Source organism: Struthio camelus, chromosome 18 (assembly GCF_040807025.1).
Source record: "Struthio camelus isolate bStrCam1 chromosome 18, bStrCam1.hap1, whole genome shotgun sequence".
Taxonomy (NCBI): Eukaryota; Metazoa; Chordata; class Aves; order Struthioniformes; family Struthionidae; genus Struthio; species Struthio camelus.
This window is the reverse complement of record NC_090959.1, coordinates 6046360-6073154: the sequence shown is the minus strand read 5'-3', so window position 1 is coordinate 6073154 and position 26795 is coordinate 6046360. Positions and strand designations below refer to the sequence as shown.

The 26795-nt window shown below is 38.1% G+C and overlaps 1 protein-coding gene across 4 annotated transcripts in view; it reads right to left on the bottom strand.

Annotated features, from left to right (window-relative positions):
• Positions 1–673: 673 nt before the first annotated feature.
• DHX35 (DEAH-box helicase 35) overlaps positions 674–26795 on the bottom strand; it is a 35478-nt gene continuing 9356 nt past the window's right edge. For 2 of the 4 annotated variants that reach the window (XM_068912310.1, XM_068912311.1), the window contains 15 exons: positions 26522–26581; positions 24352–24464; positions 22603–22699; positions 21318–21476; positions 19813–20023; positions 16945–17069; positions 16086–16140; positions 11016–11111; positions 10554–10648; positions 9877–9954; positions 9002–9131; positions 8170–8251; positions 7530–7601; positions 5068–5179; positions 674–2388 (listed from right to left, as the gene is read on the bottom strand). In XM_068912310.1, coding sequence (XP_068768411.1) covers positions 2344–2388; positions 5068–5179; positions 7530–7601; positions 8170–8251; positions 9002–9131; positions 9877–9954; positions 10554–10648; positions 11016–11111; positions 16086–16140; positions 16945–17069; positions 19813–20023; positions 21318–21476; positions 22603–22699; positions 24352–24464; positions 26522–26581 — 1530 coding nt within the window. In that variant the 3' untranslated portion in view covers positions 674–2343. Of the gene's footprint in view, positions 2389–5067; positions 5180–6531; positions 6664–7529; positions 7602–8169; positions 8252–9001; positions 9132–9876; positions 9955–10553; positions 10649–11015; positions 11112–16085; positions 16141–16944; positions 17070–19812; positions 20024–21317; positions 21477–22602; positions 22700–24351; positions 24465–26521; positions 26582–26795 lie in introns of all 4 variants that reach the window. The other 2 variants (XR_011135283.1, XR_011135284.1) reach the window with 2 other exon arrangements.

Here is a 26795-nt window from a genome sequence, read left to right as displayed (position 1 = left end):
ACTGTTTATCCAGCAAAGAGCCAACAACATGGCAGAGTTTCCCATTTCGTTATTCAAAGTTATTTAAAGCACAGTGCTACATACAAACATTAGCAGAGAGCTGTAGGCCAAAGTTTAACAAAGTAAAGAGATTTTTCAGACCTTTTAAGTTTTAGGGTTCTGACTTCAAATGCCTTCAAAGGCTCCACGTTTCTGATGAAAGCAGCGCTTTCTCTCTAAAGATACCTTAACTTTAGATACCAACAAACTCATTCTTAGCCCACATCTTCAGTCTAAAAGCCGCTTATACTAACGGTGCGTGCACCTCTGGCAATACCTCAGCAGCCTAGCTAAAATTACCTACCCTGCCATGAAGACTCATGAAGTCTCAGTTTCTGTTTTTGTTTTCACGGACCTATTACATTCATACTTACACAGGACCAACTGCTTGCAGCACATTGCAAAGCTTTCACATCCCTAGGTTCTTAGCCTAGCAGGAGTCACTATCATTCAAAGAGAGTATTTTGCCAATGCACAGCCAGGCAGCAGAGCACCTGGAGAACAGGATCCAAGCGCAGCCAAAATTCTCAGAAGTGGCAAATTAAGTGGCACATCAAAATTTAGACCTGCACAATACAACCACCCAGTGTATGCTGGGAAGTCACACACTACTCAGATAGGCTGAAGCGATGCATTTTCAAGCTTCCTTGATTCAAGGGTTTTATTTTTCTTAAGAATATTTCCAGAGGACAGAGAGACATGGACATTTTACAAGTCTTCATATTCAATTCTTTCTCTGATCCTTTAGGAGAAAAAAAGAAAAAAAAAAAAAAAAGCATGTTGTATCTTTTTAGCAAGTGCCAACAATGCTCTTGGCTCTGGCTAGGAATCAGTCCCTGCCCCAAAGGGCTTCCATTCTAAGAAAGTAACACAGAGAAGATGAGGTTCACAAGGAAAACAAAAAAGGAGGTGATATAGTTTGTCATGCTGTTGGTGCCATATATTGGGACTGGTACATCTTTTTGTGCTGGTAATCAGTACATAGACCATGTATCGCACATAACAGAACACGTTATTCTCTGCAGGTGTTTTAAAAGGAAAAGGTAAAGACAACCAAGAATATTTTCAAGGCAATCCTGAGAAGAGGAAGACATTCATCCTACGTAGAAAATTTCACTTATTTACATACTTTTTTTTAAAAAAATGAAATTACAATTGTAGTTAACGTGCCAGAAATGAATCTACCAAGTCAACTGCCTTACAAAAATAAAACTTTCAAGCAATGCGTTTCTAAAATAAATATTAAAATGGCAGGAAAAAATAAATAAAGGCATCCAAGCTACCTTGTTTAAACACAGAAAGGTACAGGTTTTTATGAATAAGTAGCCATGGAGTCCCTGTTAAACCAGCAACTGTTTGGAGCATCCTTCTCTTGCAGCAAGAAGATAAGTCCCAAGCAGCAAAGAACAGATACTTAATAAAAAATATATAGGACTGTGCTCGTTATTAGGAAAGTACAAAACATTTTCATCTTTGCTGAACAACGTAGGCTAAAAACAGTGTTCCATGATATACCCGTCACAATTTTCTGGGATTTCCAAATGGTGATAGGCTAGCATCTTTTCTCTTGTAGAGGAGAAAAAAAATACAAATAAATAAAGCTGCACCTGTGAACATGAACAATTGTGAAAAATATATGTACAGTCCCCTGATGGAGAAAAATTTAAAGATCTTCTCAAAAAGGCTGAGCTAATCCTCCTCCCTCCTCTCCGAGCAGCAAGTCTCATGTATGGAAACCACGTATTTTAAATACGATGCAACCTACAGAATGACTGTTACAGCATATGGGAACTAGGGGCAACCAGGAAACTTTCACTCCTTGGGAGCACAAGTTACATCAGTTCGGGACAGCCAAACACATGAAATCAATGTTTCCATGGCAGCCCTTTGCATTGCAAAGGCTAGTTCATTGTCCTGAGCTATCTCCTGTTAGGAGCGAGTCTCAGTTTAGCCAGTAGTAGTCACAGTGCTCCAGGTAACAGAAGGCAGGGTACCCCACTCCCCACTCTCGTAAGGCAGCTGTACCGCTCTAGCGACTCGGTTTCCCTCCCCAAGGTTTGAGCTCATGCCCAGGTTAACAACAGTGGTCAATTAGGCAAGGAACAGAACGTCCACAACGCAAGCTCCAATAGGCTTACAACGTACTGGTCAAGCACAAACCCCTATAGAACCTGACAGGCATTTAAACATGTAAATTGATGTAAGGCCAAATTGCTAATGAACTGACTGCTGAATGGACTGTAGCCAGCTTCACCTCACAGGTAGGTTCTGCATCTGATGTCACAAGACTTCAGTACTGTCAAATCAGTTGTCATCTACTTTGACCCTTTTTGTTTTCAAGGAAAGATGCTGCAAGAAGAAAAGAAAAACTGCTTAGCATATGGCACAATTTAGAAAAGTTTTATTAGAATGCACTCAGTCTTCAATTTAATTAACCCTGAATTAAATTAATCCTCATAAAAGTAGCAAACATCACCCCTCCCAAGCCCTGCTTGTTATTAATAAAGCTAAAATAAATCTATGAAGTCTAAAAACTACACATATCCTAAAGTGATTTTTTGGGTTGGTATAAAATATCATCTTCTAATACTTCTGTAGTAATTGCAAGTATATGCCCAAATTCCCACTGGAAACAATTTATCACCGTGTAAAAGTGCACAGAAAGAAACATGTCCTCCTAACAGAACATCTGCACATACAGACACTGGGAATCCATATATGAAGCATAAGATTTTAACTGATACATTAACATCGCAGCTGCGGTTTCATTAGACCCTTGAACCTCTATGCTGTTGAAGAAAATAAGTGTGCAAAAAAACATGGAATGAAAACAAGAATAAAAGCCTTCCAAACCACTGCAGAAGTTGGAAGGAAGCATAACTGATCAAGACTGTGATCAAATTACAGAAGAAAATCTTTTAATACAGAGTCCTATTCACTTTTAATTCATTTTTAACTTGATAAAGGAATAAAAATTCCTGTATTTCAAAATCTCTTCCTAGCACAAAGATATATCTTCTAGCATAAAAAGGGTATGAATGAGTATAATTTAATATATATTTGTGTGTTTTGTAATTGCCTGCTTAATGAAAACGTGTGTATAATCCGAGGCTTTAAACAAACAACAGGCATATTTCTTATTTTTAAACATTCTATAAATACAGCTAAACTCTTTGGCTCATGAAGATAGTAACTGGCCAAACTGAAAAAGGTAATTTCCCTCAAAAATAGCTCTAGCCTCAATATCTTCCATTTCCTTTAGGATGAAAATGATGCTTTGGACATGCTGCAAACTTAACAGAGTTTGTCTCTATCAAATCAAAAAGGGTGACAATGGTAAGAACTAGGTCCTGATGTAATTTTACAGAATATCTACAATAGTGGCAGCACTGCCTTGAAAAAGATGTTCTCTCAGCACGGTAGGCAATGCAAATCAGGACAACTCTTCTTCACTTACAGAAAGCAATCGAAGTTTTGCCTAAGTGAGTCACCGAATCACACTCCCCAACAGAACCTACCTAAAGGAAAACCTCACTCCAGGTTTTAGCCCATGGAGAGGTCATATCATAAGGTACGTTATGTATGGGATGCTACAGCAAGTAAATATGCGAGTCAGAAGGATGAATTATTCCAGAGGTAGATTTGATACAACTGTAACATTGGCTCGTTTCCTTTTTACGCCATGCTTGCAGAACATATGTCAAACAGCAGTTAAAGACTCAAGGGTCTGCCCTGCGGGGTCATTACTACCTCTATCAAATGCATTATGGAATAAAAGTCCGAAAATATTCAACTACTTAGAAAGTTCATTTATGGATGGTAAGTGTCTGGATAACTGAGATGAATTAGCCAAGCTCAACATAAAAAAAACCTCTCAAGTCAATTACACGGACAGATGCCAACGCTGTTGTTGGCTGTAATCACATAGCTATGTCCTGAGTTGCTCTAGGCAGCACAGTGTTATACTTTTTCCCCAAAGCCCCAGGAAGTGAAAAGAAACAAGCGTGAGATACTCCAAAATGTCAAATTAGGTAGCAGCTGTATAAATTGAAAACATCCACTTTTGCAACATGGCTGTTTGTATGTATAAGCAAATCTCTTATTTTGCATATGTTTGACATACCAGCGCATTTCTTCCACTCAATATCCACATAATACACAAGCTTGTTACTACAACAATCTCCACAAGGTTAACCTTGCAGAGAGTTCAGAAATTTTAGCAAGAAAAAAAGGAAGCAAGATGCAACGGTCTACAGACTGTTACCATGAGAATACAGGAATAGTATTTCATGTTTTGTTACTTGCTATTGGTTTACTTTTGCATATACTACCCAATGCTATTTAGAAATCCATGAACAGTATGAAACCTCGCCGCCTTTCCAGTCACCTCTTTTCTTATGTCCCGTGTAAGCACTTTTCAAAAGCTGGATGCTGTGGCTGTTCCTGTTCAGGACTAGGAGCAATGTTATCTCCACTAAAGGTGGTGGATTATATGGACATCTTCCAGAGGGCTAAGGCCACCATACGGCCTTCAGCTTGACAACGTCAAAACCTAATCTGCTTTCAAATCAGCCGTTCAGCTAAAGGGAGACTAGCTGGGAGACGGGTGCACAAAAAATAAAACCAAATACTATATCTATCTGATAATACATTGCTGGCTACTAGCAGGAATACAAGCCAATGGATAGTTCCACAACCACCATCATTTTCAAAGTTGAGTTGGCAATGCTTGGCAGGAGATTCCATATATAAGGTTTTTTGTTGTTCTTGTTTTAATAAAGAATTTGAACTAAGGCCTGACTTTGAGTGCCATGGCCCTAACTAATGTCAAATCTAGCTTCCTCAAAAGCCTAGGCACATAAGGTCTAGGCACAGAGCCACTGAGGCTCTACATTAAAACCACTATTATGAAGCAAACCCAAATTAATTTTTATACCATTAAACAGACTAAAAACAAAGACTTAAAACTTTAGATGCAGGAACTGCTAATATAAATACAATGGTTTGGGCTCTATGCCAATGCCGTACCGTTCCTTGCTGGTAAAAATGAGGTGCCAATTCCAAGAGCCATGCAGACTCAATGGCAGTCACATCTCTCATGTAGTATTTGGCGGTCTGTATGACTTCATTGTAGACTACCCTAGGAGAGGGACAGATAGATAGACAACAACTGTTACAAAGCAATCAAGGAGACAGGTGATTAACAGCATATTTAGACAGTTTCACAAATAAAGTGCCAGTGGTACTATTCACAGCATGACAAGAGAGTCTGCAGGTTATAATACAGCCTCTTACCTACTTCTCTTCGGATGAGTGTACTCATCATTACATTGTACGTAAAATATTACATTGCGTACTCAACATTACATTGAGAGTACTCTACGTTAAGACAGCTTTTAAACTGCCATTAAAAACATCTTCACATACTACCAGGGAGTAGAGATGCAAGGTATAAATAGAAAGACCATTTCTAACTATGGGGTCAAGATGACTCATAACAACAATTTCAAGAAGAGAACATTAGTTACTATGTGATAGCATGAGGAGGACATCAAAGGCACCAAAACCTTAGATCTACAGCACGACTATACCTGGTGCCTGTCTGCATACAACCAGCATAAGGATTACACGAAGTAATCAGTTTTAACAAATGCTGGAACATATCCTGGTTAGAGATTTAGAAACAGGCAGCCATGCGGACTCGCTTCTGGCAGCCAGCATGAACAGAAGAGGCAATCTATCTCTAAAGCCACCTTTCTGCAGGGAAAGTCATTTTTAAACAAGGAAGCACAAACCCACACTCTGAACTCTTAGTCACCAAAACCATAATGTCATTATCTGCCTTCTATACACAGCAAAGCTGCGAATCTACAAGGCTTGTGGTCTCTCATTAACTGATATTTGCTCCCAGAGTAAAGAAGAAAGAGTGCAAAATTCTCTCCTCTGCCAAATCCAGCCAGGCACATACTAACCTCACGACTACAACTGAACAGAAATCCAAGGAAAATAAAAACAAATGAGAACACTTTTTATATACACTTGTAACGGGTAGAGAATTGAACCATACACACTAGTGCTGGAGGGGCTCCCAAACCGTAGTAGTACTGAAGCTGGGGTTGCTAGCAGGATGCTAAAGCCGGCAACGACAATACCACATGGCCTTTGGGAGGCAGCCATGCGCCCGTTCCACAGCACAGGGATCCAAAAGAGAGTTAATCCTAGCATTAATATTCCTGAAAACTCCAGCAAAGCTGCTGCCACCTACACCACACAGGCAGTGAAGCAAACAGAGTCTTAAGTCTTTGGCCGTTAAGACTTCCAAATGTCTGCAGCTCTACTTCTCTATGTGCCTGGAAATGCCCAAGACCAGGATGGAGATTCCACTCTGAGGGCTAAACATCTAAAGGCTGATTGCTGCAGTACTTAAGTCTTCAGCTAAGATGATGCAGGAGGTGTGTACTGGTACAAGGAATTCTTTCAGTACTCTCCTACCTCCAAACTTTCCTTTCCAGATGATCGTATTTTCTTCCTGCAGTTCTGCCAACCTCTCATAACCCAACCTCTTTCAGGAGTCATCTACTGCAAGCTGGAAAATTTCAGTATATCTGCCAAGTATTCTTCTTACTATTAATAACAAACTGTAGTTTATTCTTAAAAGCAGTGACAACAGGTTAAGAATAACGGGGAAAAAAGCAGAGATGCAGGCTGATTTCAGTGGTAAAAATTAGTTTAGCTACACCCTGCTCTGCTCAGCCCTGAAGAAACGACACAGATAAGACCTAGTGAGCTGGATTCACTTCTGTTTTGTGAGCCAGTGTAATTGGTGGCTAAGTTCACCATCAGTTACACTTCTACAAACCCTGTACATTCGGTGTAAAGGAGGACAAGAGTTCAAATACTTTAGGTTGATCATCCTGACCTGGTAGCTAGAAACACATTTCCCTTTGTTAACTCAGCACTTTTGGCACACAAACGGAGTCACAACACCCCAGCTAACATGAAAGTACAACTATTTTTTTCATCAATCTTTTAGACAACCATAACTTCTGTCAAACGTTCTGCCTCATGCATTTTATACATACGCCCTCTTCTAGCAAGCCATATACAATTACTGCAAAACCTATTTGACAGGACATTTATTAAATAGGCTTAATAAAAAGTAATTAACCCCAGTTCTATCTATGCAAAGAGACTACTCAGAGAGCAATTTGCAGTGGAAGACGTGGTACTTATTCAGAAAGGGTCGCCTGACTCTGCTTTCCAACTTCTGCAATTTTTTGATAGTGTAAACAACACTCCATTTTCCTGTTTTACTGGGATATTGCCTATAAACAGTTATAAGGAAAATACTGTTTGAATCCTCACTGTGGGAACCATGGTCTCCTACATTCATTGCTCCGCTAATGGAGCAAAGTCACTCATGCAAACGCCTGGATGCTCCAGAATGACTCATCTAGATCACGAAGGAGGAAAAAGCAGCTCTAACTTACCAGCGTGGAGGTTTCTCTGCATACAACACTGAAGTGGGATGAATATGAAGTTCATGGTCATCACGTATGGTCCTTGAAAGCAAGGTACTATTTCAGACTGTGTGTAGGTTTATTATTTAACATTTGCTTCTCTTCATTCTCAGCCAGAACATTAATAAAAGGCAACAGTGAAAGAGCTGCAGCAAAGTAAAAGCGCTCACATTTAATGAAAAGGCTTTCAGGTGAAACCAGGCTTAAATCCTGGCCAAAGGAATGATTGAGAATTTAATGTCCTAAAAGATTTCTACCTATATTAAATGAAAAAGTAGGGTTTCAGGCCTTTATTCAGTGCACTGGAAGTCCTACAAAAGCAACATAATACTTGCTTGTATTAACACAAGCTAATTACTATCAGTAACAGCTACTCACTTCAATATCTCTAATCGCTTATATATACTTGCAAAAAAAAAAATAGAGAGAAACATTGAAGCAGTATGAAAATAGAAAACTTCAAAGATTTATTAAATCAATTGCCATGTATTTCTTATTGCAAGTATCTAGAGAAGCATTAGTTTGTCATTTGGCGATTACATTTAGATTTATCAAGTCAAAAGAATCTGTTAAACTAAACAACAGTTCCAGTGAAACTACATATACTTACCTATAAGCTCCTGTAGAGTGGAATTTAGCTGCGTTAGCAAAGAATCCAGAAACTATACACCTCAAAACTGGATCTGGATCACCTGAAGAAAAGATTTTTTTTTTTTTTTGGTGAAATGAGTCAATGCAACAGTAAAAAAGCCTTTAAATCCACCTAATCACCTAAAACCAGGTTTTGCACTTAATCAGGCTTTGACAGCAAAGGCTTGAAGGCAAAACAGACCTTCCACTCCTTTTTTCACTTCAATTTCACAGCAAATCAAAATTACTATGTAAAAATCTACTGTTGCCACTGGTGTCTCCATGAAGATAGTCTCATAGTCCTTAGAGCAACCTTGTGTGACAGCTAAGCACTGAAAAATCAGTCTTCAAAGCAGCTGGAGCTAAGCGCTGAGACCTATTCATGGCAACCACACACTGTCAACACAGCTGAAAATCAAATCCCAATGTCTGTATAATATATTGAACATAGTAGAAAAAGACCTTTTTGAAAAGGCAAAAAAAGGAACTGGGTGACTTATCCCTGAGTCTTTCTAAATCTGACCATTATCAATGGTGATAATCTCTATATTACCTTGCTGGAAATTTTAACTTTTTAAGATTGGAATAAATACTAATTGTCAAAACAGCCTATGTTGCTCTTTTACAGTCATTTCTAGGAAAATATTTGGTTTGATTTAACATTATTTTTAAGCCAGGGAGAAAATATTTCAAAAGTTACATGAAAAGCAGGAAGTACATTGACAATTTGCAGACTACCATCAACATAAACTAAGCCACAAGTTCAAAAACAAACAAACAAACAAAAACAAAAAAAGCAAGCAAGTCTTCACCTTCACTGGACGAGTTTGGTACTTTAAAGCGGACAAGAAGCTTTTTCAGCTGTTCTCTTACAACAGAAGCTCTCACAAGGCCTTTGTAGTTTAGAAAGTGTTCCTGACACCACTGAGAGCTCTTGCTGTGCTAAACAGTGAGAAGACAAAAAAAGTTACAATCGAATACCATCAACAAAACAACAAACTCGCTCTTTCAAGTCACATACTCTTATTCTTCTTATGCTGTTTTTTTTTTCCTCCTGTCTCCTACAAGATATTTACCGTCATTTTCCCTGAAAATTACCTATTTAAGGAGCAACTAGCAAGACTGCATACTGCCAGGAACTGCAAAACATATTTCAAATAACTTCTAAATAGGAGCAGAACAAATGTCATGGGATATCTTCTAAAAGTGTACTTCATTTCGTCATACACAGTGAAGGAGAACAGCATCAGTCATTCCATTCTCACACACAAATGCTTCATATCATATATTTGTCTCAGTTTTCAATCTCAAAACGTAAACAGACTTTCCTGTACATTGTTTTCACTGGTTTTCTCTGTGCAAAGTGTTATTTCTCTAGCAGCCAACACTTATTCCAAGAGTCTCTGCGTGTGGATATTTTCAAGAGAATTACGCAGATTTAAAATTTTACAGGCCAAATTTCAATTGGTGCCTGATTGTTTTGGATGAGGGGCTTTTTTAAATAATTATTATCTAATACTTATTTATACTAATATTTATTTAATACTAAATATCTTTAAAAGCTAAACTATCATTTTATAGCCCTGACAAGTGCACAACTTTGAGGATGTCATATCCAGAGCTTCCAGATTCAGAATTAGGGACTCTCCCCATTCCTGCAAATGCACATGCACGCAAACCGACTCACTTTGACAAAGGCTTCATAAACATTAAGCATAGTGAGATGATCACCCTCTTCCACAGCAAACTTTCTGTGTTGCCTGGCCTGGAGGAAAAGAAATATATTATTATAGGCAGATTGATTTTTGCAACAATCATTTCCAATACCTTCAGTTCCCATCACTTTCAATATTTCTCAGGGACTATTCTAACTCTTACCATAAAGTACAGCACTTCTAGGCAATAATCAATCTTTTAATAGCACATATGTGTCTAGGACACGTTCCAAAATCGAAATTAAAAAAATGAATTGAAAATAGACTCCAAAAACGCAAGAGAGGGATACATTAAAATTTGGTACCTGCCACCTATTAAGGTATCCTAATTCCTTCATTTTGTTCTTGCCAAAAGAAAGTTTGTTTGTTTCTTTTAATTTGGGGACAGAGGGGGTGGTTCTTTAACAAACCCTGGCGCTGACAAATATTGGTTTATAACCCTTCATTTTTCTGGTCCTCAGGAGGCAGCTTTGGCACTAGCAAAGGATTGCAAGGCTCTCACTGTTATTCAACTTCTCCTTTTATCTCTAACCAACAGGTAGAGTCAGAGACCTTGTTTCATTTTAATACAAATTTGCAAAGTCTAACAGGTACTTGGCAGAAATTTAGAAATATTGAACTATCCAAAAAACAACATGACTGAACTTACAGCCTGCGATTTTTGACTTGGAGGGATCACAAAGATGTTTTGGATCTGCATCATGGCAGCAATGGTCAAAATCTCCTGGGAGCAGCCAAAATTTCCTGAAGAGTAAGCAGAGAAATTCAGTCATGGAAATCCTCTTTCCTTCAACTTAACAAAACACAGGAAAATGCAGAGGAAAAGCAGAATATTTTTATCGTATATCAAACTAAAACACGTATACTATTGGATTTTTGAGTATAATAGGGAATATTTTTAATAGGAAGCTTCAAAGACAAATTGATTAGATTTTAATTAACTTTATTAGAGAGGACTGTGAGCTCAATCAAGTCTTTTCTTTTCACTAAGCATATCATATAGTTTGTTCCAAGTTTAGTAAATGTCCGATACTACACAACAATTACTAGAAGCAGTATCTTCTACTTTATGCACAAAACTATGAAGAAAATCTGAATTTTTCTGTCCTACCTGATTCCAGAAGCATCTTTGCAAACATAGGATTCAAAGGGAACTCTGCTATTCTCATTCCAAGAGGTTCTGTTAAACGGCAATGCACATCCAAACCTGCAGCACATTAATAAATGCAGCTGTAACACAGGCAAAAGCAGCACAGAAAATATTCTTTATTGTGGACAAACGAGCAGAATTACAAACTAGAATACAGCAAAAGCACTTAAAAATTGTTGAGTTAGTATTAAACTAAATTTGAGGACTGTCCTTAATACCTATTTACTCCCTGATGAGTCCCTGGCACTTCTTTTAAATGAAACATACTTAAATGCACAAGTTCCTTCGTTTTCGACCAAGGCCTATTGCTCTTACAAATGATTTAGAAAGCTTGCAGTCAAAGTCAATGCAATGGTCTAAGTGCCTGGCTCTTCAGTGAATTACCAGGAAGCGTTTTTGGATAGTCCTTAGCCTAGAAAGTTAGGTGTTAGATTCATGCATCTCCTTTTGAAGTATTTAGCAATATCTTTGCTCAGGGTGAGGGGAAGCAGAAGGAGTCCTGATAAGAAAAAAAATTGGCATAATTATAGAACAGGCATAATTGTAGAAGTAGGAAGCGGTACTATGGGGTGACATGATGTCATTTTTCTGAGTCACATCAGCTTAGATCATGGAGAAAAATGATTCAACTGTAATATCATCTAAACTAGAGATATACAGCCTGCAGTTTATTCTGCCTCATGCATCAATAACGAAATTGTCAGTCACATTCCGGCTGCAGTCTTTTTATTGGAGGTGAAGAGGTCCAAGACAGAGGCATGACAGCTTGTCATGCCCAGTTGTTACGGGGCAGTCCTGCCTGCCAACCATTTCAGATGAACAGCTTCCTACGATCAAACCCCTGCAGTAAAGTGTTACCCACACAAACCACCGGGTGATAGGCTAACCCAGAGCACCAGGTCGAAATTTCAAGGAAGAATTAAAACGGAAAAGCGTTGCCCACAGGAAACAGAACAAGAGGAGGATACAGATGACAGACGCAGGAAACGATTAGAAGAGCAACTAGGAGGCAGAGCTCAAGAGAAAAGCTACAAAAGGAGGGACTAACAAGAACACAACACCACAATTTTTGGAGCACTTTGGACTGCATAAATAACCACAGCAGAGTAGACTGAGGAAACAACCGTGGTCCACGTGTTATATGAACATGCTATACGTCAAATCGCGTGGTGGAAAAAAAAAAACAGTTGCACTTTGGCCACGTTTCACAGAGAAAACCAAAACCAGAAATCAAGTCAAAGAATGAGATCTTCTCCTATAACTCATGTCAGCATACCTAAAGCCACAAATCTCTCTATTAAGTACTCGCCTTCCTTAGAACTTGAGATACTATAATGTTTTATGACAATGTAGCAAATCATTCACCACACCCTTACACTGCAAAACAAGACCTAACAGGCATTTCGCATATTGCCAAAATACTTTCCTCAGAAACAGGTACAAAAGGCAGCTTATGTGAAATGAAGTGATACATGTAAACACAAAATCACAGCAACCGCAAAAATTAAGGTAAGATTAGCTATCATTTGACCAGTGCAACATAAGATGCTTAAACACTACCGCCATTAGTACCTTCAACTACTCAGTCTATCATTTACAGAAATATAATTGGCTTCCTAACTAGGAAAAAAGGAGAAATTACGATCCTTTTAACTTCCTACAGGTACATCGAGCCATAATCCTTTGGCTTCTGCTGAACCTACAAGTCTCAACAGAACCTTGCATGGGTATATGGTTTGTGCACAGATGTCGTTGCAGCAGTACACCTGAATACACACCAAAGGCCTGTAATGGAGACAAGTCTGGCACAGGTAAAGGTTTCCCTGAAATAATCTTGGAAGCAAGCACTATACCCAGCTACATACGAAATCAGAGCTCTTGAGCTCTTTCCTAAGCTCTGCTTAGGAAAAGGTCTTGAGAAGATTTTTACTGAACGTGCTCAGGAGAGGTTATTCACGTACTTTGTTTCTTGAAACTTTTTAATGGCAATGACAAGTATGGGACGGGCTGACAGAGAAAGAAGCTTTAAACTTAGCTGGAGTGGTTGTTTCTAATAGGCCACAACTTACAAGATAACATTGAAGATTTGTATGTATCTGAAATAAAGCTAAAAACAAAGTCAATTTTTATCTGCTCATCTCTATTCTCCTAAATTATGCTTAAAATAATGAACTCTAACTGACAACTGAGACTTCCAGAGGCGCATCAAAGGAGAAAGATAGAAAGATACTCCTGGTGCAATCAGTTATGAAAATAATCAGTCTGAAAACAGCGGTGTGTTTATTCAACAAAACTATCTCAACCTGAAGAGCGTCTGCTCTGCACAAGTTTCCCAGTTGGCACAATCGGGTCCTGACCCTAAGCTGCACCTTTGCACGTTATTACAACGCAAATGATAAAATACACGTGCATACACTTGCATAAGAGAAATTTAATCCTTACTACAGCTGCAAACTCTTGAGTAGCTTCACCTCCGCAACTTACACAAAAGCTCCTTAACAAACCACTTAAAACATTAAACTTCAGCAAAATTTGAGAGAAAAATCTGTTTCTCACACACGTGCACGCACATTCCTTTCCGAGTTAAACCCCACCACTCGCGCTTCTCTGCCTGCTGCAAAAGCGGGGCAGCCAACAGAGAACAGCTCTGTTCTTCGGTGTGAAGCTACCCCGACTGTAACACTTTTGCCAAAACGTCAAAGAGCTCATCAAGGATTTCATTGACCTTTCCTCTCCATTTCCCTAAGATGCTTTTGGCTGTGAATTCATCCTTGCAACACACTTCTGAGCTGGTGTGAAAGCTGTTGCTCCGAGCTTGAAACGGCTGCCAAGAACCAAGCGCCCAAACCCTCCTTTGCCGGATGGAACTGAATCAGCACGGAAAATAATCATGGCCAGGAAGAGCGTTAGAGCTCCACAAGAAGAATAAGTGTGCAGACTGCCACAAGTTAAACACAGCATTGATAAGCGACGTAAAGACAGCCATAAGACTCTCAAAGCTTTCAAAACTTACACAGTCTCTTTTACACTACGCTTTTCTTCATGCTTATACTATCAAGCAAATATTGTTTGTTTTAAACTAATTACAAACACTGAGCTGAAGTAGAGCAAAGTTTCATTTCTGCCATTCGTTCTCAGGTCAGGTTTTTGTTTTGCTTTAAGTTTATTGCATTGGAAAAGATTAAATAGCTGTCAAAAATTTATATATAAAACATAGATATATATGTATATATATGAAGTTTGTTCTTCCTACAAACGAAATCCGATATCATATATTCCAGTCACCACAACAAAAAGGAATTGCATATTGTGTACAAAAATATTACTCCAGCAGGATTTAAAAGCTGCAGGTATTCAACAGCAGCATAATGAACACAAACCATTTAATCTCTACTGAATTTGAGACCAAGCTGTGATTAGTAGTTCACAGAAGACTATAAAAAAGATATTCTGTTAAGCATGTTAATAGTAGAAAAGTTACCTTGATAAGCTCTCAGGGTCTGTTAGACTAGCAGCTTCTTCGAAGCTGATGCATATCTATTCGTTTGTCCATAACCAGAAAGTTCAACCCTAAAACTAGAGCAAACTTGCTTTTCACGCTCTTAGATGCATATTTGTATGCAAGCTCCCAAAGTAAGTGCACTGTGTGCAATGAAACACAGACATTGAGACATTGAGTGTGGGAAATGTAGTTCCAATCCACCGAGGTGTAAAATTGCTACTTTGGGGAACGATTAATGCTTTTTCAGTGGTTGCATCATGCGTTCACGGTTTACAAAATTAGCACAATTTACCTGGTTAAACCGTAGCAGGTCAAAGTTTGCCTGCTGAAGGCCAAAGACAGTTCATAAGCACACTGAGTTAACATTCAGAACTCATGTCAGGACTCTGACTCAGTCGCAGGGTCAACGTTAACACTGACAGGACTACCCTGTGCAAGATGCAGCCTTTTAGCCGTGCTACTTTCAGAGCAGAGACACAGGCTAGAACTCATTTTTCAAATTATAACTAGATGTGCTGTTAATAACTTTTGGTGGGGTACCTCCTGTATCATGTCAGTGAGACTGTCTGAAGAACTAACATGTGACACTTGCTTTGCTAACAGACTGGGAAGTAAACTATCAAGTTTTGAATCTAGTCTCCAGTAAATTGCATCTCAAATTCAAGTATCAGATTTTACTTACGTTTATGCAGAGCTCTTGCACTTTTTAATATATTCATAGACATAGGCAAACACATCAGGATCAGATAATGAACGTGGTATGTTAACAGAAACAGCTCCTATTGAAACAATGTGCTTTTGAAAACCTCACCAGGGAATAGACAAAGTGGCAATTATTGTAAACTGTCCAATTTCCATGGTCATTACAATCAGTCCGATGATGATGGAGTTGGCAAACCTACGCTTTAAAGTTTTTTGTTTATGCTTGAAAATACTATAAGTTTCCATTACTGGCACATTAACACAAAATCAACACACTAAGAACCATAATTGTAGTATAGTTCAACTTAGTGTCCTCACTTCATTCAAATCTTCGTACCATTCCGTAAGAATTGAAGAAAAATGAACAGAGGAACTGCCTATGAACAGCAAACCAATACCTTAACCAACTCAGAGCCCTGTTCCTAGCAATAATAAATAGTTGGTGCCTCTCATGAAAGTGCAAGGAAACACAGAGTAGAGAGCTATAAAAAAAAGTTTTTGTCCAACCCAAAAAGTTAAATGCTAGCTTATTCTCCATGCAACAGATTTTGAGTTCCTCCCAGAAAATGACTGTTGCCTTTTGCTGGCTTACCTTTCAGAAACAACCTAAGAGGAATAGAAAGTGAGCTCAGAGTGAAAACTGAGGTACGCTTTACAAAACACCAATAAAAAGCTCCCACTGCTCCAGGCTGTATTTTCTCATTCTCAAAGTACTGTTCTCAAAAGCAAGTTTGAGTAATGTCTATCCAAACACCAAGTCCAAATTAACAATTTTTTTTTTCCCACATCTCTTGTAACATAAGTAAAGCAAAGCATAATATTCTCACCTCCTAAAGCATACAGCAATTCTAAAGCTTGCACCATCGACTGTGCAGGAGGTGGCTGTGAAGAAAAAAAGTGCGTTGTTTAAAGTTATCATCATCAGACCACATGAGTTTTCACAAAAATTCTTAGATCTTTCCCTTTCTCAAAATCCTAAATTCTAATTATCTACCTTCCTACCTATCCAGAATGAAGAAAGAGCTCTCAGGCTCTTCCTACTATCCCTCCATTGAGATGAGTGCTACAAGTCAAAACCCTCTCGATGGGCTCAGCATTATCGCTACAATACTCTCAGGATCCTGTCAGTATGCAGAATTAGGCCAAGCTATAAACCACAAACCTCCTTTGTCCAATAGTGATGCCATAGGTGATCAGAACAATTACTTCTTAGCTTTCTCTTCTAATGCTATTATATTAGTTTTTCCACATCAGTACAGGAGCAGCTAGGAACTTTACGGAAAGCAAGTCTAAAAATTGGTATTACTATTTTTAATGACAAAGGCAACACAGATTTGGTTCTGCAGATATGCCTTTTTCCACAGATTCAGTGCAAAGGAGCTACACTTACAGTTTTGCAGAATCTCAAAGACTTTTTCTTTCTAAGCTGTTCTTGACAAAATTCATTCTTGACACTTCTAACAGGAAACTCTAGAACATACACTGTCACTACTTCTACAACACGTTATTTTTGCTAGTTGATTCACAGCAAGCTACTTTGCTGCCCAACAGCAGGCCATGAGGTACGCTTTCCAAAGTAATAGGGCAACGGTTATCGGTTAAAGGCTCCGTGGGTTACAAAGACGACATCCAGTGATCCTCCTTCTCACTGAAGAAGGATGATAGTCTTTACTGTCTAGAACTCACCGAAAGAAAGGAGAACCTGAGCACATTGTCAATTCCCAAAGCCTTCAGCTGCAAGATGACAGGAGCAAGGTTACTGCGCTGCATCTCAGGAACAGTGGACTGCGGCAACTTCTCAAAGTCTTCCTCTGTTGTGGAAAAAAACAAAGCCACCTGGGACTGCGTTTCAGCTCTCTTTGTATGCAGTCAATACGACAGTAATGTATCCATTTCAATTTAGAATTATTGAGTACGAATACTTAAGAGGTGTTAAAAATACTCTAACTCAAATATGACGTTTCTCCAACTACTACATTTTAAGTTACTTGAACCCTTAATACACAACTTCAGTAGTAAATGTTCTCATCTACACTGTTGACTCTGCAGCTGATCCACATTTCAATTTGAAATCTTGTAAATTCTTCACAAAATCTGAAAATGATTAAGTTATTTTTCTAAAAGTTTGATATTTTTATCATGAAAATGAAATGCAGCATGCAAATACTATAAAAGATTTTTTTTTTAAGAGGAGACAAAGAAAACTTGAAACTGAGCATGTTTTCAGTATAAGAATACCATTTTAAAATAATTACTCATACAAGATGAGGTTTTAAAAAGCCTATCTCAACTGAAAACTAAGGATTGAAATAAAGTACGTGACAAGGCTCTTTTAAAAGTGTGATCACTATAACGTTTAAGTCTTCAAAAATACTTTGTGCAAGTTCAAAAACCCTGTACCTTCCATTAATCAACTATTCTGTAATTCAGTGGAACACTGTAAACATTAACGAACAAGCCAGACACAAATCCACCTCTAGATAAGATTTAAAATTCCGTATCAAGGCAAGACACATTATTTTTACCTGAGTAAGTTTGTTTCCTTTCCAACAACTCTCTTCTACCTCTGGGCATTGACCTTCAGTAATAGATATTACACCTTTTCTTTATTATAGTTTATTCGGCATCCCCCTTCTTTTTTAAATAATAAAATAAAAAAAAGATATTGCTTAAAGTATTCACCATTAAACCAGCTCTTGTGCACAAAAATAACTTCTGTGCAATCACTATTTCTCAATAAGTTACTTAAAAGCTATGTAAACTTGGTATATTATGAAACATACATGAAACCCGCTATTAACATTCTAAAAAGATAGATACCTATTGTTATGAATGCAGAGATCATAAAAAAACATAAGTTATGCACGGCATTGACAACATACATGAAGATACTTGCTTTAAAAGTTTGGCTTGTGATATGGCTCAAGCGATTTGGACGTCAACATGACTGTTAACCCAGGTAGACACACAGTAAGACAGAAATCGGCATCAAAAAACAGAAAGCAACAGCAGTTTGCTATGGATATGAATACCACTTGACTATCTTGTATTCCTACTCCTCAAAAAAAAAAAAAAATATATATATATATATATGCACACTCACATATATGTATTTATAGATACATCAATCAAGGTGGGACAAGTTATCCCTAGTTAACAATCTTTATTCAAAATGACACAAGAACAGATGCAGAAGAGTAATTTTCACATCTTACACTCCCCATAAACATTTCTAGGAAGAGATTATATTGATCAGATGCACTAAAAATGCAGAGTCTGACTAATCCCCAGACTTATCAGCATCATGACCACCTCCAAAGGAGGAGGTATTCAGCACTATTTCACTTGCCAAAAAAGATCACTGGCCAAATCTGAACTCTCAAATGAGATTTTAGAACACTATATTGACAAATTCTCCAAACGTGAATGGAAAGAGGTGCTTTGTTTCAAAGGTACAAGGATCACACATACAAAAGACAACTAGAGGACTAATAACTTTTTTTTTTTTTTTGGTATGACAGATAGGCAATTAAAACTGTTCTGTAATATAGCCAGAGACCAATCCTGTGAAATGTTAAATGCATCTCTCACAGAGATATAGGTAGGTCTAGGTCACGTATTTCAAATATAAATTATTAATCTCAACTACCTACTACGATTTGCTTTACTCTGCAGGTTCTCACAGTCCACAAGTATTTTTGCTAAATTTAAAGCAAGAACTACTACAGTCAGTCTTGATTCTTCAGTGGACACAGATTTAGAGAATAAATCCTATCTTATCTTTATTTAAAATGGCAACTGCTGGCAAGCACACAGACATTTTGTAAAGGTCTGCTCGATCTCTTTAAGTCTCAAAGCTCCACTACAACTAGAAGGAACCTGAGGCACATAAGCAATTGCATTACTCTACCGTAAAGCCTATTCTCATTAAAGGAAACAGCTGAGAACAGAGACAGCTGGATTGCAACTTTCTGAACATTACCAGATGGCTGACAGATTCATTTATAGCAGTTATTTTTGTACAGTGCCAGCCCCATCAGTTCAAGAGCAGTGTTTGGGTTTGGCACTTATTGCTAAGAAAGGGAGACCACACAAGGAGGAAGTTTTCCTCAATAATTTGAAGAATTTCCAAAGTTCTTTGTTAGACACGCAATCTAAGAGACTTTCATCATGGTGCAGCGTATCATAGGTGAGTACTGCAAATTGAAGCAAATGCTCAGAAACCAAAGCATTAAAAAGACAAACATCTTCGCACGCTTGCCGCTAAGAATTGCATCAACATTACAGGCTTGCAATTGCTGCCAGTCTCATAGCACCTCTCCCGCTCAGTTTGTACTTATGCTTCATAAAAAGATTTGGCTTCTAATGCTTAGTACATACGAGAAATGCATTTCTAAATAAGCCAGAGGAATACTGAAGGAAAAGTTCTATCTCCTGTTGAGGGAAAAAACAGCAGTTTTGCTCTCCTTAACCTAGTGTTAAAAATACTGTAAAATGAAATGCAAGCCACACAACAGCAAGTTCACCTACCCTGCACATTATCAAACTACTGACCTGTATAAAGTCTGTAACATTTTCCAGAGCGGTTCCGGCCTGCACGTCCTGCTCTCTGATTAGCCGAAGCTTTAGATTCTGGTACCACCACAAGACACTCAATGGCTGTTTTCGGATTATAGGCCCGAAGTTTCACAAAACCACAGTCAATTACGAATGCAATGCCATGAACTGTGATAGAGGTCTCAGCAACGTTGGTGGCTACTATCACCTGCAGATATAGACACAAAGAGGATACTGTGAACTCTCCAATCTCCGTAACACTATCAAACCCTAGCATCAGTGCACCAGGTCTCAAAAACAAGCCCCTTGAAATATCTTAGACATGATAGCTTCAGTAAACACACTCTAGAGTACAAAAAAAATACAGTACATGCAGCAGCAGCTGTCAACTTGAAATAAGTCCAGTTTTCACAGTTTCACAATCAGTTTCTTATTCAAATTTATTCTCTCTTCATAAAAGTGGAAGAATTTGGCTGCCTTTGCATAGAAACTATAATCGATCTGACTGTGTATCAAGTGTTCTCACGCAGCAAACTAAAAATAGTTTCTTTCTGCTTCTCAGTTATATTTTAAGTGTTACTTGTAACACTGGAGTAGGGCAGTGGAAGGAGAACAGTCAGTTAATTGTTAAATGATCAGTATTCCTGCAGAGATATACTTGCATATATGCCTTAAAATATTTTGTTTTCATTGCTGCAAGAAAACGGGGAAATTTAATCTCTGTTTCACTTAAAACTAAAAAGTAAATCTTTGAAGATAATTAATTAACGCCATATCCTGGAGAGAAAAGCAGTATTTCTCTATCACTCAACATCCTCCAACACCAGATAAACAATTTTACTACCCAGAGCCCAGCAGGTGCAAGAAGTCTAATAACTCACTCCTGAAAAATTGTCAGTGGGCCTCAGCCCCAACACAGACTCTGCCTAAGCAGAAAGCACTAATCATGCCCAATTATATAATAGTTCTGTCATGTTTAACATCCAAACAAGACTTGCAGAAGTCAAAACAAACCCTTTTTCAACAAAGGCAAGCAAGTTTTAACTTGTTTCTTAGGTAAAAATTCAGCATTTACCCAATCCGTCACTATTTTACCATCACTAGTGGAAAACTTCAAAAGACACTTAAGACGACAAAAAGAAACAAAAATAGGTGAAAGTAGAGGACTTCAGAGTGTAAGAAGCTGCAGCTGGCTGTAGACAAATACAAGGACATGCAAAGACATTTAAAAATTGAAAAGTTGATGAGGGAGACAGGAGAGTTATGACTAACATGTAGCACTGAACAAAAATGAAAAGTGAAGCCAGAAAAACATGTTGCTGGAGAATCAGTTTCACATTCTGAAAACTGACAGGCAGTATTAGGAGATCCAGAAAATTCGCCTACATCCAAAATGGAGTTTGCAATATTTTCATGATGTGAACATTACATAGGCAATCTGTGAAAAGCAGATACCCTTCTGGGTGATAGAAAGGAAGACGCGCGATACACAGCAGCCCTACCTTTCTGACACTCTGAGAAACTCTTTCAAACACTTTCATTTGCTCAGCAGAAGGCAGCCCAGCATACATAGGGAGAACACGGAGGTGTTTTTTCATTCCAGTGCGAGAAAGGGCCCGAGCCTGTTCTATTAGCATAGAAACAACAGTTTCTACCTCCTCCTGGAACCATATCAAAAGAGAAGACAGAATATGAGAGATTTTGCTTATATATATATATCTCACATAGCTAGCACCCATATACAAAAAAATCCACAAAAATAATCCCAATAGATCCTGGAGTTTGAACCACTAAAATTCTTTTGACTAGCTCCCTCAATTCTGTAATATTCTTATATAAAATTGTTATTTATATGAATACATACTTATATAAATATTTATATTCATCGTTATTTGAAACGGCACCACACTCCACTATTGCATGAGAAAAACCACCAAGAAAGGACTGAACATAAAGTTCAGTAAGGAGGAACTAGGGGTGTTCTCCTGTGCATTGCTAAGTTGTGACAGCAAAATGAGAAGCCAGTCTATTTTGATTGTGCAGAATGTTGTGCGTCTAGATCAACAATGACAGTGAGAGCATTAACATCTGCTGTTCAAATTCGTATTTAGTCTCAGAGATCAACGCAGATAACTTCACCCTTAGACACAGACAGCAAAACTTTTAGACATCATCTCATCAGTTACTCAATTCGCTCTTTTGAAGCCAAATCAATAATTAGGGATGGAGAATTTCTCTTGGAAACATACAGGATTTAACAGAAGATACTACTGAAGCAATTCAAGGGAGCTTGCTTCTTGCTGGAAGAAAGATAAGCTACTCTTGTGTGCAGCAAAGTGAGCTGACAGACATAAATAGTGCAGAAGAGCTGGAACAGAGATTTTTACATCTCTAATTTCTTTCTCTGTCAAAGATTTAAGATTTTAAGTCTAATAAATATAAATTCCATTTGCTTTGACTATTAACAATGACTCACTGTCAATGTAGAGCTTTGTAGGTCTGACTAGTACCAAAAAACATGCACTGTTCTGCTGGTTAGTGACGGTGAAAGCATAGAGCACAAAATGAGAAAACCATTAGTAACTATTGAACTTTAGCTCTGAGAAATCCAGGCCGTTCCATAGTTTTTCTAGAAATCATTGGGACTGGCCCAATTCTACTCCCATTGATCATTGTCTTTAACGGGAGTAAAGTAAGCATAGCTAAGAAAAACAGAAGGCCACGAAGGCTTCAAAAAGGCCACATTATAATACTGTAAAGCAAAAGCTATGTATTAATTTTGTCTACCTGGCCAGTTAAAAATGCCAGTATATCACCATCATTTTCTGTCTGATGAATTTTCATTGCAGTTTCCACAGTTGATTTTATATAATCTGGAACAGGACTGTGGGGAGAAAAAAAAAAGCAGAGACATTAGTGGAAAAATAAGTACAGACTCTTCACTTCAGTAAGGAAAGAACAGACAATTTTTGGATGTTTTAAATCAACCGTATCAATCATGGTGCATCCTTGGGAGTCAGCTTTCAGCAAGTCATTTGTTTCCTTCACACCACTGTAAGCTTAGAAATGTTTTATTTACATCTGTTCTGCTGCTACAAGCAATACCCTGCTTTTTTTTTTTTTTTAAATTACACGCTATCTTTTAAAGCACATATTCAAAGCGTTTACTACAAATGCATAACCTAGCTACAATCATCAGCCTGATCTAAGGAAAAAAATGCAACCATAAGGATTTATACATTTTACTATTCCAATATTTCATACGATCAATTTAATGTTTTCTGGACATGCTCCCAAACATGTACATGAAGCATGGCATCTCTCCACATAAAGTGAACTGACATAACGAGAGCTGTTTATACAAATGTGAATTCATGGGCACATAAATTAGAAGGCTCTTTTGAGCATCCTGCCCTAATGATTTCCACCTGTGAAACTGCAGTAATATTAAAGAATGAATGCCTTTAAAAATCCTCCCTCTGCACTCTCTCAGAAAACTATAAATCACCTGCAGAACACAGACAAATTAAAAAAACAAACGCTCTGGGGGATTCTGGGAGGCTATAAGAACTTCTTCCAAAATGAAACCAAAGGAAGATCAATCTGTCCCATAACTCGCCCTCTTTGTTTGACCAAGGCAGCCACCCTCCATCATCGTGTTCAACATCAGACCTGGTCAGGAATTGAAGGAAACTGTTAAAGAAAATCCAAATGTAACACAAATGGTGATGCTGACTTAGAAGATGGAGAGCTCAAGTGCCAATATCATGTATCTCTGTGCTGTAACCTAAGTTTGAACAACTGTTTCCTTAAAATGTAGCTTGTCTTGTAGTTCCTTATTAGTTCTTAACAGTAGTAGTTCCTTATTAGTTCTTAACTATAGTTATGTCCCTGTGTCCTCCGGGGAAACAGCAGTAAGTTAACGGGTACGTAATCTAATAACTCATCATCTTTTACCTATCTCACTACCCATATTTCTCCGCTCAGCAAGAGTACAAACTGAGCACTAAGGCAAACAAAAAAAAAAAAAAAAAAAAAAGAAAAATAGGCCTCTAAGGCCACTGATTTTGTTCCTTCAGTTCTGTGGACAACAGGGAATATGATGCTGCTGTCAGGTTTGCTTACATCCCTTCTGTAAAAGGAAGGAATAAAAATATGTTTGGTCTTGCTCCCTCCAAGGAAAGGGCATAGAAAGGATATCAAATCCTCACAGCGATTCGCTGAAAGTCTGACACTGCTGGATGGTGCAAAAAGAAGAGAAAGGGTCCCAAAACCATTCTTCTGTAATTAGGTCTCCTCCTGCCCCTCACAAAACCAGAACATTGATTCAATCAGGAAGAAAAGCCATACCTGTATCTTTAATTTGTCGGTGCCAAAACCATGAAAGTATTTTGAAAGAATGGCGATGTTTCCCAAACTAAATATTACACCTTCTCACCCTTGACCTGGGAACTTCTGATCTTTTTATCTAGTCAAAATGACACCACTGATACACGTTCCCCTAATCACCGCTTACAAGATCAAACAGGAACAGACCTCTGCACGTAAAAGATGTCCACTGGAAATGTTCTCCCCTGCACAGTAAGGATCACACTGGTATCTTTGCTGGGGTCACTGGTCTCATTTTGATTAAAGAAATCTCTGAATTTCTAAATTAAAATCAGAGACAAACACTTTCAGTTTGATACTTCAAAGAATTGAAAGAAATAAAAGACATGAAGAAGTCAAATCAGTACTACTTGATTAACTTCTCTGCATATTTAACAGTATTTTGATGAAGTTCCGATCTTAGAATTTTAAAGCTAGATTCTGACGTGTTTTATTCTGGATGGGATTCAGGCATTTCACACAATTAGGCTGTCTTGCATATTTAAGAAGCAAAGACTGAAAGGAGGCAATACAATTAAGTAGATCAGAAGATATAGCTGGGAAAAGCAGACATTGGCTCTTCTACAGCAGTAGCAAACTCAAAGCTAAGCAGAGCATAGAAATGATTGTTCTTAAAGGTTTGGGGGAAGGGCTTGTATATTCTTTTACATTTTTTGGTGAATAAGTATATTTTACAGCTCTGACTAAACAGCGATCTCCCTCTGTAAAAGTCAGTTAAGCTGACCGTAAACTTGATTTGTGTGTTGCGACACCTTCCTCCATTTAAATTTATTGCCATGAAGTATTTTAAATGTTCTACAGCAATAGAATGAACAATAAGAACCCAAGTAGTTGATCTCTATTTTTCTGCACGTTGAAGAGGTATAGTAAACTTACTATATTTAAACAAATGTGTATATAGAGCCATAAGTTAATATGACTAAAATTATTAGTATTTCTTCACGTTAACGGTAAGATTTTCAAAATATAAGACTTCTGACAGATAAAATCCTGCAAAGGTACAGTACTGTAATGCTAGCTTACACTACTATATTCTGTATGTGGTATAAGTACCACCAAGTATGGCACGTCGTCAACATTTACGGCACGTCATCAACATTTATGACACATTGATATTTGCTGCTAAAGAAAACCTCAGTACACCTACGCTGCCAGTGCTACGTGCACCACATCTCATGAAGGACATAAGACAGGTAGGAAAAGCACAGAGGAAGCATTAAAAAGATCAAGGGGACAGAGCAGCTGCTTTATGAGGAGAGACTGGAAAGGCTGGAGCTCTGCTCAAAGAGCAGGAGATGGAGAAGGCACACAAATGGAGGTTTACACAATCAAAGATGACAGAAGAAGCAAATGTAAATCTGTTTTGTTTTGTTTTTTGTAAAACCAAATCCCACAGTACCAGCAGCAGGAGGCACTTGATGAAGCTACAGGTTTAAGACAAATAAAATACAGCATTATATAACAGGTAGCAAACTTCTGGAAATTGCTCTCACATGAGGTTATGTAGGCTTACAGCCTCGTCAGGCAGATTCAAAGACAAATTAACAGACAACAGGGCAGAAACACATACTAAAAGGGATTGGCAGAAATGCACCCTCTAATATCCCTGTCACAACCGTTATGGATGCTGCGATAGTCTAAAGAGAATGGACCCACAGAAAGCGGAGAGACTTGTGTGCTCTCCCTGAATAGCATCCCCTAATGCTGCTGCTATAGACAGAACACTGGGCTGGACAAACCAGTGGTCTGACATAGGAGGGCATTTCTTTTGTTCTTATTCAAAGCTAAGTTCACTGTTAAATGAATCACGTACGTTCTTCTAATGAGTGATTCTTGCTGTCTTATGTTTACTCATGATTCACTAAGTTATATCACTTTTCACAGGCTCCAAGTCAGTTGGGGAACTAGTGAGATCTCACTGCAACAAAAATCAACTCGTTAATCACTTTTTACTCGTCAACGGTTGTCTCAAGGTATTTCTATCATCAAAACAGCTAAACCAATGACTTTAATTAGACTAGTTTAAGACAAGAGAACATCTTTTTATACAACACTAGTAAGAGGAGAAAAAAAGCCATAAATACACAAAAAGCAGATTCATACCTTCAAGAAATGCATTAATACAAAATAAAAAGCAAACAGAACAATTTAACTACAGCAGATTCTTTTCCTGCACTTCTCATTCTCCTCATCAGCACTCAAACAGCAGTAACGCTTCACAAGAAGCGGACAGCACGTAAAGGACAAGCTGTCCATAAACAGAAGCGGAGCTGCCACTTGAGGTCACCTCATTTCAAACTAAACCTTTGAGCTATACCTCCGCATCCAAGGTGGCTGAAGCTACAATCAGTCGAAGATCCCCACGCTTCTTTTGAACCTAAGATAGAGAGCAAGAACATACACAGTAAAAACAGTTTTGGGGATACAAGTCCAGAAACAAAGTTTTACAGCATCCAGACCACCAATGACTCCTCTTTAGAAATACTTCAGCTGCCATCAAACAGCCAATGAACCCTTATCACCCCAGACTTATGAACCTGAAGACTGTGTATGGAGCTTTATATATTTATTTATTTTAAGGCCAGGAAAGA